Raw genomic sequence first — 11,466 nt, 5'->3', positions numbered from 1 at the left:
ATGATCCATCTCACAAGGGAAAGGGCGCTGGTCGGACATGCATGGCTGCAGTTGCCGAAAGTAAATCAATCAACCACTGCTGGAAGGCACACAAGAGGGAGAGAGAAGAAAAAAATGGGTAACATGACCTCTTGTGGCCCGAATGCGCTGCTGCACGGAATACTACCTGCTCCAAGGTACAGTCCTGGTCAAACCTTGGAAGTCCCACCACATGTACCTGGTATCTTGCATTGCCTACTGCGTAGATGCAGCAACAGGCAACAAACAGCAAGCAGCACACAGCACAGTAACATGGCAGGAAGGGGAAGGTGGGACTGGGGGCAGAACGGGCAGAAGAACGGGCAGAATTAGCAAGGACTGGGTGACAGGAGCAGAGAAATTACGGTCGCACAGACGGCCAGGGGAGGTGCGCCTGCTCCGCTCGCCTGCCTCCGTCTGCTCCGTCCTCTCCGTCCCTCCCCCAAATGCCCTCCGTCTCGCTCTCCTGTTCCTGTTAGTGCCCCTGGTAAACCTTGCGTGCCTTGGGTACGTGCCTTGGTACGTGCCTTGGTAGGCATCGACTTCTGTGCGTGCGTGATTCAGTCTGGTCTTTCTTGATGCCCTCACGCGACTCATTCGGGCTGTGCCTGTCGCCCATCGGCCTCGTTCCCACATCTGCTACTGTCAGATCCCCCATGTGCAGTGCAGCGCAGCAAAGCAATCCGTCAAATTATTCCGTGCTGTCATCAATTCGCCGTGTGCAGAGCCGCATCTGCAAGTCCTGCAAGCAAGCTCTGGCAAGCTCTGACAGGACGGAGCTCTGCCAAATCGGCTAGTACCAGTACAGCACACGACGGTAGTCGACCAAAGAAAGACCTGAGAAACACACATGCAGGACTGAAACAAGACCCCCGCCCTCCCTCCAGCCATCTCTCGACCTCCCCCCAACCTTGCCTCCCCCGCAGTGTCGTCGTTTTAATCTATCTGAGGTTGTAGGTTGCTGTTCGTGTTTGACGCTGGCGGGCCTGGTGCCATTCGACCACCAAACAACTCCATCATGTGCCATCTCGACGCTCGAGTCGCCAGTTCGTGCCAATGATGAGCACTGACGCCCAGCTGTCACCACCGCACCGAGCTTTCAAGAGCGAGTCCGCCCATGGTCGCCGCCCACACGACAGCATGACGGCACCCAGCTCCATGTCAGTGCAGCCACACCGAACTACCCAAACTATTCAAACTATGCGGCAAGCTCCCCGAGCTCGTGCTCAAAATCAATTCCTGGCTTTCTGGCTTTCACTTTCGCCCTGTTGCGGCCGTGACCGTGTGCGCGACGTTCTCAGCACACCGCAAAAGTTTCGCCTCGCCAATCTACCAGCCCTTTGACCCCAGAAACATGCCTCGTCATTCTGGGTGATGAACGCTGTTCCCGGCCCGGGCACAGAGCTTTGAGGCTATCGACCCCTCTGCCAGATGCCAGCGCCCCTCCAGTGTGCCTCATCGATGCAACGCAGCTACTCCAAAGGGCCCGGTGACAGGCATGTCGTCACAGTCCAGCACGCGCAGAACAGGATACCCCAAGCTCGACGGCTTGCCCCCGTGGGAACTGCACCATCATGACAATGTGCCTGGCCTACGCCAGACTACAACGTGCATGCCTGAACATTCACCAAGATTGGAGCAACGAGCGGGCGAGCGCCACTGCCGGTCGATCGATCTGGGCTAGCCTCTCAATTGGGCTCTGCCGTTTGCTCAACGCTATCCGCAGCGCGCGCATGTACTCAACACCCTCCCTGCCCGCTTGTGCCACCAATATGCAGGACAGGTACCGTGAAATCAGATTGCCGAGCCTGGAGGCGGCCTGGCTTTGACGCCGGGCGGGGTGACGACCGGGATGGGGAGGGTGCGAAGCGTTTGCCGGCAGGCAGGCAATGAGCGCGCGTGCTTTCCTCACCGCGACTTCAGAGAGTATAGTAGAATTTCTAGGTCTCTCGGACTTAGCATGTCGTGACGCGGTGCCTCGACACGACAACGTGATGCCTTGCCATTCTCCCTCCCGTCGACCACGCACACTGCAACCTCCTTCATTTAGCATTGTCGCAGACAATGCCCTGCTATTTGTGCCCGTGCTCGCCACGATAGGTAAACACAACACACTTATTTCATCCCCATAGCGCAGCGAGCACCCAAGGGTTAGAGAATGCCCTGGTCCGCGTGCCGGGCTGTATTCTTCCGCCGCCAATGGTAGCATTGCTACCTTGGCAGCAGTGCGACGCTGGAAGTGGCAATCCGACTAAATTATGAGGCTCGAGAGCCGTCCAGGAACCAGGGACAATCACTTAATTCCCAGGCCGACCAGCAACTTGGATAAGCACAATCTTACCTTCTCTGGCAAAGCCGTGGTGTAGCGCAGCCACCAGCGCCATGAGGCAACCACATACCTACCATAGTAGATACGGACCATGTGCGGGCGGCGTGAAGGAATTTCGTCCCGGGTAGCCGAGTTTCAGACCCTGGGCTCGCCCTGGCACATCGGTTTTGTCAAACAAGCCAGACAGCTCAGAAAGCATCGCCACAAAGCCGACTGCGCGAGTACTGTTATAATCTTGCTGTTATGCTATGTTCTGTGGCCTGCTATAAGACTGTCGGATGAGCACCGAGGGGAGGCACCCGACTGGGCGTCTGTGAGCTCAGCCTCCAAGTAGACATCTGGACTAGGGGTTTGGTTGGCCCAGATCCAGATTGTCGACACCTTGGGCCGCAAATCCCGCCCGGTCCTTGCCGTCCCGCCCCCGAGAGGATTTTTCTCGGCTCACGGTTTATGCCGAACCAGTTTCGCACCGACTCTGGTGGGTTCATCCTCTCTAGCTCTCCCAAGGTTGTGCCCATTTGCGGCTTGAATGCTCCTTGGGGCCCATCTCGGGAAGAGACCCCCCCCCCGATGTGGGGTTAGGGCTAGCCTCTGCCTGTCAAAAGTGCAATATTTGGGAGGAAGATAAATATGTTATTTCGGTCTGCTAATTACCTCTGGTTTATTTTGCAATTTGATTTTAAGCAGACCAGTCTCTTTCTTATAGCATGGGTAGGGTAAGCCGTCGTCTTATTCCTATCCTTGTAGTAGGACAAGAAACAGCCAAAATGGAACTTCGTATGACCACCATAGTCCTCTTCTCACATAGAGTCACGTAAATGATATGCGGACTGCTAGTACGGGATGCTTCACGACGGGCCGAGTAAAACTATAGCTCACAGGATCGACTTTTGCAAGAGACGAGCAGTATTTATAACGAAGACGACGAATTCACGTCTTTCATTATGATCAACATAACGCGAATGATCATCACGAGAGCTTGCCAGCTTTTGACCATGCGGCGGAAAATATCATTTCCGGCATAGAACTGCAAGAGAATTCCGCTGAACGGCTTTCAGACATGATCATATTACAAAGCTTGACTTGTGCCTTCTGCTACAGGCCTTGTTTGCTACAAAAAATCAAGTCAAAACTCAAATATGCACTCTCATCCTTGCGCGCTGAAGAGATACTCCCAAGACGTTTGCAACCTCCCTGGCCATGTCAGACTTGCGACCTAGGTACCAGAGAGCCTTGACGCAATCTTGGCAGCGCTCGGAATTGTCCCTGAGTTCGTCCACCGAAGTTTCGGACACAACGTTGTCTTCAACGTGTGAGAGTCCCATGCCCTCCAGAAGAGTAACCGCGGCTCGAGAGAATGTCCTGATCAAAATCATCGTCCACTACGATGACCCAAGTCAGCGAATGTTCAACTTAACCTTGCTCAGATTCCACTCATGGAGCCTCCAAGCCTGTCTCGCAGGCTAAATGCCACTGTTTCACTATGGAATATCAGAGGGATGGGAAAGGTGCTCACAGGCTCTGTCAACAAGGCACCTTCGCTCACTGCATGGTGGAAGTTTACTAGTTCTCCGTAGTCGTCATGGCGGGGTGCAGACGCTTTCGCCAAGTCAGATATCATGCGGACGCTGACATATCGAATGTGCCGAGCTTCTCTCGTCTTGGTCCGCCGCCAAGACCCAACCTCAATGCGCGAAGCTCGCTGATCCACGGACTCGACCAGGTCCGCCATTAGAAGCGTAGCAAGCAGCCAGTGCCCAAGCAGGCACACGTACCAGCTCTGAATCCGAGCAGAGAGGGAAAGGTGATGTTGAATACAGTCGGAAAATAGCGGGTGGTATAAATGATCCCAATGGCGGTAAACCATCAACGAGTCCTCAATCGCATCCTGGATCGTGTCCCCATCGACGTCCATGGCTATTAGGGACTGAAGGCGAGTGACTTTTCGATAGAGAAGCACCTTGACAGGCGCCGCATCTATCAGTTCCTGTGCAATAACCTCGTCCGAAAGTGGGAATCGGAGTCCGGCCACTTTTGTGTGCTGGTCCTTGGACAGTATGATATTCCATTGTTTGGATACATTACCCGTGACAGAGGAAGAAGATTGTGAGAAACCCACGCTACCACTGTCCTCGTCCGATACAGTGAGGGGCCTTTCTGTCATGGCTTTTCATGATTTGTTAGCATATTTCTGGCAGAGACGAAAGTAAAGTTCAGCAGGACGAGGATGCTCTTCTCAAGACTGCACCAGCATAATTCATGTCGAGCACAGCCAACGCCTTGTCTCTCAACCAAGCGTGCACGTATGCGGAAGCAGAAGCAAACCGTGAGCAGGGCGCAAGCGTACGAGGAAAGCATGATGGGAGTGTTCTCAACTGAACTTTGCCAAAGGGTGGAGGGGAGACACCAGAGAAATTGAATTACCAGCGCTGATTGTATCAAACATGACTGCCAACCAGAAGAGAAGGTCGATTGTCTTCTTGGACTCATCATCGCATCGCCCGTGCCCCCTGTCCCCCTTTTTCTGCAGGTTCCTGTCGTGCAGCTCGACCCGGCGCCTGAGAACGTGTAATCGTCTCGTCGCTCGTTCCAGCCAGATTTGTTGGCTGTCTTCTCGTAGTATTTCCTCCACGGTTTCCGACGTGTCAACGTTGCGGCCCGACCGTGGAGGATCTTGCTGTTCTGCAGAGGTCTCAGCATACTTCTGCGTCAAGCCGAATATAATCTCCGCAAAAACCACTCGAAACGAGTCGATCTCGCTGCAGTCATCCAAAGCCCGGCGGGCCTGGTTCCAGAATGATTTCTGCAGCGTTCGGTCGAATTCTTCTTCCAGGTCAGGCTCCAGCGGCTGGAACATGTGTGACAAATTCAAGCTGTCTGCGGTAGACCAGCGTGCTTTGCTCCTCTGGCTCGATTGTGCCCACTGCGCCGTAAAGGCCATGACCGCCGAGTTGAGAGCGTGCGATACCTTCCTCTCTTCAGAAGGGTTCAGTTTCTTCAGACCCAGCGAGTTAGCCATCCGGTCGAGCTTGATGACACGCCGATATACGCGGTTAGACCAGTCGGGGCCCCAGTCGGCCTGCATGTTCTGGAATGTTCCGAATTGCTGCTGGCTATCACTGCTCGTAGAGCTTGGGGTTGATGGCAGAGACTTGTACGGACATGTATGCTCCACCAGCCAGCATGACAGTGCACCTTCCATCACATCATGGTAGATCTTCATCATCGTCTCCCCGATCATGAAGCTGTTCGTCGTCGCCGCTAGCCGATTGCCCGACATTAAATCCCATGGTGGTGCCGAGGTTGGCATGGGAATGAGTGAGCGGCCTGTACTCGTCCTGCGTCGTTTCCGGGTGGGATTCAGATCATCGGAAGAAGGGGGACTGCTGACAGATAAAGAGGCCGGGCTCGACCAGACATCGGCACCAAACGTGTTAAGCGCATCGGAAGTACTGTGCAAGCCATTAGATTGGCTCGTAGGTCCTGTCGAAAATGAGTCGAGACCGTACTGGGTAAGTTGGTTGCTTTCAGGTATGAAGTGAGGCTGGATATGCTGACTGCTATCCCTCATGTCCAGGGGTAGAAATGGTGGCGCCAGTGCATCGTCCCTGAAGGTAGCAGCCGGCTGGAATCTATCGGGACTGGGTCCTGGGTATGGGCAACTCTCAAGCCCAAGCTGATCTTCCGCAAGGATGCTGTCGGGGCGGTGAGCGTAGGGACCATCGAATGGTAGTATCTGCGTTGATGGATGGAGCGGACGCAAGGGGATGCTCGACGGCGCGGGCGTAGCCGCCGGTGCTGTCAGCTTCTTTGCTGAAGGCGTCGACACATCAGATGCGAGCTGCTGCTTTTCCTTCCGTTGGATCTGCTGGCTGTGGACCCACTCGAAGGTGCACTGCTTGTTGGTTCTCACGCAGTTTGTACACGGCCCCAACAAGTCAAGCTGGTCGTCTGTACCTGGAGTCGTGTTAGTCTCACCTGCAATATCCAGCAGTAAATGTCCGTTTCCGTTCCCACCCGCGCCCGCGTCTACGTGGTTGATTTTGGGGGCCAGAGAATACCTCCATGACTCGAAATGGCTGGTGTGCCCGGCGCCTGCGGGGGCTTTATAACACTGCTGGCCGCATCGAGTGCCCGCTGGTCTCGCAGCCAGACGGCGTCGCAAGCTCGTTTACCCTTCCTGCACTGGTCGCAGCTGGAGTTCTGTCGCCGGCTCATTGTCATCGGTAAGCCATAAGGGTATGTGCATGAGGGTGGCCAGCTGTTGTGAGGTCACAAAGGCAAGGCGAGGCGACAGAGTCCGACGCACGTCGGATCTAGCGCAGAGAGAGTTCGGCCGGGATGGAACGCTCGCTGACGGCACATGACTTCACACTCTAGCTTCACCCTGGGCAAATGCAGACAAGCATGGCCCCTGAATCACCTCAATGGCCGCCCCCGCATTCAGCTCGCCCGTCGAGCCGGGTGAGGCGCAGGGCGACATTACACTCAGGCGCCCCATAGACTTGCAATGCGCTGCACTCGACCCGATCAGCTTACCCACCTAGCTAATATGTGAAATGGCTGGGTGGGCGTACATCTTGCGGGGACAGTGCAGTAGAAACGGACATTGGCTCCCAGTGCTCCAACTCTCAGTTCCAAAGACCACCCTGCCCGCTCTGGGCTTCTCCCACCTCGAACAGAACCCATGTGTAACGACGCTCGCATGACCTGGCTACTGGGGATTTGGTGCGGACAGACTAGTCTACTGGACGGCTCAGGATCTGCAGCGCAGATTTCTCAGTGGCTCAAAACCATCTGAAGGGCTCAGTCGCCACAAGCCGTGCACGACGCTTCATTGACCTCCAATTGCGCTTTGTTACAAACCAGACGAATGGCGTATCAACAACCGCGTGTAGATCACTCAACCAGTAACCCTGACTGCCTCAAACCAAGGGTCTAAAATACCCCATGGCCGCAAATCAGGTCCTAGATTTCGCAATTGCCAACGGACCGAGTTCGTTTCGGACTATGTCGGTCTTGACCACAAGAGTGATCCCGTTACCTATTGACATTTGCAACGCAGAACCTTCCATATGTGACCGCGAATTTGCGTCTAGAATTGCTATGGTCGTGATGGGGCCGTCCATGAAAACCATCTCTATATTTGCAGCTGTTAGAGAGGTTTGATTTCAACCATCCTGCTCCTATTGCTCATAATTTGAGGCCCAACACACCTTTCGAATACGTGTGCCTAGTGCTGCCACATTGTGCAATCCGTAGCGAACGTTTTCGTTTACAATGAAGAGATCTGTACTGGAAAACGACTGAGATTGCCCGATTCCCTAGCTGCCTCTTTGTACCGAAATATAGCTCGAGAAGAAGACTATAGGAATTCAAGGCCATTGATATCGAGCTCGGAAAGTCCTCGGTCACAAAGAAGAGGGTCATACGGGAACAGACAAGTATAATAATGGGTTGCACATCATCCAGATGAGCTCGTGCTTGTCGACCCGGAGACACATGCGTGGCCAGACGACGTGGCTCAGTTGGTCGTTTTCACACGTGCTCAGATCAAGCGGGCCTTTCTATGTACATCTGGCCCCCTTCATGTGAGTCTTCTCCATTCCAGAAATTTTGATGCAGCAATCTGATTTCCTTAATCCGCAACTTATTCACCCTCAACACGTGCAAGTAAACCAGTAGTGGGTTGCGCCCGCTGAGGAATAAGAGAAACGACCCACAATGCACACGATTCGTGCTGACAAGTTGTCCGCAATGCATATTGAAAATACATTTAAGACACAGTGACGGAGACAAGAAATTTACTCTCAGAGGCGGTCCCCACTTCATCATATTGGATATAGATTTTAGAAAGTGGACAAGTTTTATCATCCCGGCGCCGTGGCAGAGTGGTCTAATGCGATAGACTAGAACTTCTCCTAGAGAGAATCTGGTTATCTATTCTCTTCGGAGGCGCATGTTCGAATCATGCCGGCGTCGACATCTTTTGTCTTACTGTTTTGAAGTGATTCAATCAAACATAGGCACCTAGAATATTCTTTTTCCTCCAGGAGGGAACGCGTGTGTCTAGAGTAATGTTGTGAGAACATGCTTCTGGGCTGATGAAGACATGTTGTTGTCTCTCTGCCTCTCTACCCGTCTTCTTTTGTAATGGTAATACGGTGATGATTCTCTGTGTGTATGACAAGTGACATGATTCCTGGCTGGAAACGCGGATGAGCCGGCTTGGAAAGCCGGGCGCCGCTGACAATAAAAACATGTATGTTAGGAGAACGAGCACCAGCTAAATTTTCCACCTTTAAACTCACAACAACTGGTAACATTGAAAGCGGTGGTTTCAGCTTGTTCATGGACATTTGGGTAGCCTCTTCTATATCTCATAGAAAGTGTACATAATTGAGGCTAGAAGATCCTTATTTTTTTTTAAAATGTATGACAAAGGTGGTTTTGATATTAAGTTTATGATCATGTGGATTTGAGGATTTAAATACTACAGAGGCCTTTTATAAAGAGACTTCGTCTAGGACAATATTTAGAAAGAAGTACTAAGATAAATACATTAAGAAACAGTAACCTGTCTGTAGGCCGGGAACGTTAGCAATATAATATCAAGGTCGTCGTTGTGCACATTAATAGTATCAAAGTTTTTAGAGGACCTTATCAAGTCCAGACTAATACGACAGACTTGCAAGTCTTGTATGCAAGCATAGTTATACAGAAGCCTGTACTCATTGTAGTGCTGTTTATTGCATGCCTCTCACGAGAACCTGAAATATACTGAGGTATGTTCACTATTAAATGTGATATACGTTGTATCTCGAAAGCCCAATGATGATATCAAGACGGCAAAGCTCTGGTGAAGAGATTCAGATTTTAGAGTTTAGAGCTTCACAGCGGAAGGTCGGCAGATACCTCGAGCACCGAGCAACACATCCGACATCACAGTTGTATCGCTTGGCCCTCGTGGCAAAGTCTATGATGTTGTATCAGCATGAGAAAGCTTAGACCCATGATTGGATCTTCCATTCATTGGTGACTGTGCAGTCAGCCTTCGTACTCGCGAAGACCAAGTGGTTTTGAACTTTTTGCTGTCTAGAATGGCGGATCCAATTTATAAACTACAAACACTTATGCCCACGGTTCAACGCGATTATAAGAAGTCTTGTAAGAACAGCGCCAAATACAGAAAGATTTACTACGACCGTAACATAACGTACTGTTGCACCTTCCAGTATCTCGAGACCATCAATCTCATATAGAACATGCATTCCACCTAGGGTGCGTCAAAGCTGTCTCTTTCTGATGGTTGTTTCCATAGGAGGCTCATGTAGCCTACGGTTCATAGATCAGCTTTTTTTCCCGCACAAAAATATGTCACACTCGAAGAATATCGGCATGGTTCAACACTGCTTGCGAGCGCTGGTGTTGCAGTACAGAACTAGCGCTTGAAGTTTCATATTGTCACAGTGTTATGGAAGGTCCTGACGAGAACTTGTTGTTGCGCGAAGAGAGTAGAACTAGAAAGCTACAAGCCATAGACGAAATCATGGCGTTTATATAATGAGCTGCGATGGTGGGCACTGCATCACATATGGAGACGCAGCTACTTGATTGCTCAGGAAGCAACAAGAATAGATTGCCGGAAGCTCAAATTTTACTGAGAGATGCATGTTGCACACTCTGGAATGAGAGTGGCCTTTGAAACTGAATTTGCATCTGTAGAAGCAGTTAGGACTAAACATCTCAAGGCTACTAAGGTCTCGAGATTAGGCAGCACAATGTACCATATAATTGTACCCTCTCAAGTTGTCCGTTGGGGAGCGATTCAATTCAGATCTGTGACAGACTTTGACAAAGCAGACTCAACTCAAGAGTAAGCGCCCACTACATCAGCCAGCACGGTGAGTGTCGTTAGAGTTCTAGGGGAGCCAAAGACATCTTCTATGAAAGGTCTGCCTCAATGATTTTCGCTGAAGATTGGGAATTGACTAAAATGTCTGTCTGCTATCAGCCCTAGCAGCAGTCTGCGAACTTAAATAACGTCATTTCGTATCAAGGGCTAATTGATCAAACAGAACGACCGTCCTATCCCCTAGAGTAGGATGCTATTTATCCTCTGCCATTCGTGTTTACTGGTATATTTACTTTGAATTTACAAACAGACTGGTCTTTATAAATAGCAGCACCCAGTAAGCAGCCTGGAACAAACAGCGAGCAACGCATGATGTTCCTTATTTTGACCTCTATTACGATAATATCTATACTAGACCAGTAGTACGCTCTTTGTTGTCGAGTTGCGCCGCTGAATCAAGGGTCTCGGGCTGGTTTCGAATCCCTACAACTAAGATTCAGGACCTCGGCTCAAGTTGAGAATGACGGTGATAAGCTTCAAATACAATGAAAAAGGGTAGAACTTCAAAATGAAGGTGAAAATGGAATGGCTTGAAAGGGGCGACAAAAAGAATTGTTCGTTCTGTAAATAAAAAATGGACCATACCAGGATCGAACTGGTGACCTTCGCATCTCTTGCCATATGGAAGCACAAAGGCTTACATATAAGAACGACGAGATAATCCACTACTCCAATGGTCCCTAGCGTGCACCTCAAGTCCAAGATTTATATCCCATATCCCAATGTCAGATTTGACACTCGTCTGCGGCTACCACCCCCAAGTGTTTCTGCAGAGCGTGATTAGAGACAGCAGAAAATCATCTCTTATTATACACTTTTTCATTTGAAGACAACTTATGCATATGCACTGTTTGTCTGTATGATTACTTCCCCCTTCTAGCACCCAGGAATGCCCATCGAACTTGACCAAATATGTCCCTGCTGCAAGCAAAATGGAATTGTGTCCGGGCTGTCTTTCCCACGAAGCATTCTAGTAAGACGGCGGACGAAGTATTGCAGCAATGTTTTCGAAGTACTGGCGAATATGTTGACCGATCAAGGTCACGATATTTGCAAGTGCACTGCGCCAGGCACCAGCAACTAAGGTATCCCAATGTCCTAAGACACCGCAGCTCAACATGAAAGTTACCCGAAAGATTTTGCATTCATGCCGCTGGACGGTTGTGATCATCTTCAATCACGTCTCACTGCGCTCTAGAGGCGC

At 51.0% G+C, this 11,466-nt stretch overlaps 1 protein-coding gene across 1 annotated transcript; it reads right to left on the bottom strand.

Moving 5' to 3' along the window:
* Window positions 1-3,480: 3,480 nt before the first annotated feature.
* On the bottom strand, window positions 3,481-6,565 carry J7T55_014042 (Regulatory protein alcR; the record flags this gene model as incomplete). Its single annotated transcript, XM_053140974.1, has 4 exons — window positions 3,481-3,729; window positions 3,864-4,513; window positions 4,772-6,298; window positions 6,409-6,565. 4 exons carry the CDS (start codon window positions 6,563-6,565, stop codon window positions 3,481-3,483), a joined length of 2,583 nt encoding a protein of 860 aa, XP_052996377.1.
* Window positions 6,566-11,466: the final 4,901 nt, after the last annotated feature.

Source organism: Diaporthe amygdali (genome assembly GCF_026229845.1).
Source record: "Diaporthe amygdali strain CAA958 chromosome Unknown NODE_7_length_1459731_cov_64_868725, whole genome shotgun sequence".
Classification (NCBI taxonomy): Eukaryota; Fungi; Ascomycota; class Sordariomycetes; order Diaporthales; family Diaporthaceae; genus Diaporthe; species Diaporthe amygdali.
Note: the sequence above shows the minus strand (reverse complement) of the source record. Positions and strands in the feature narration are given on the sequence as shown.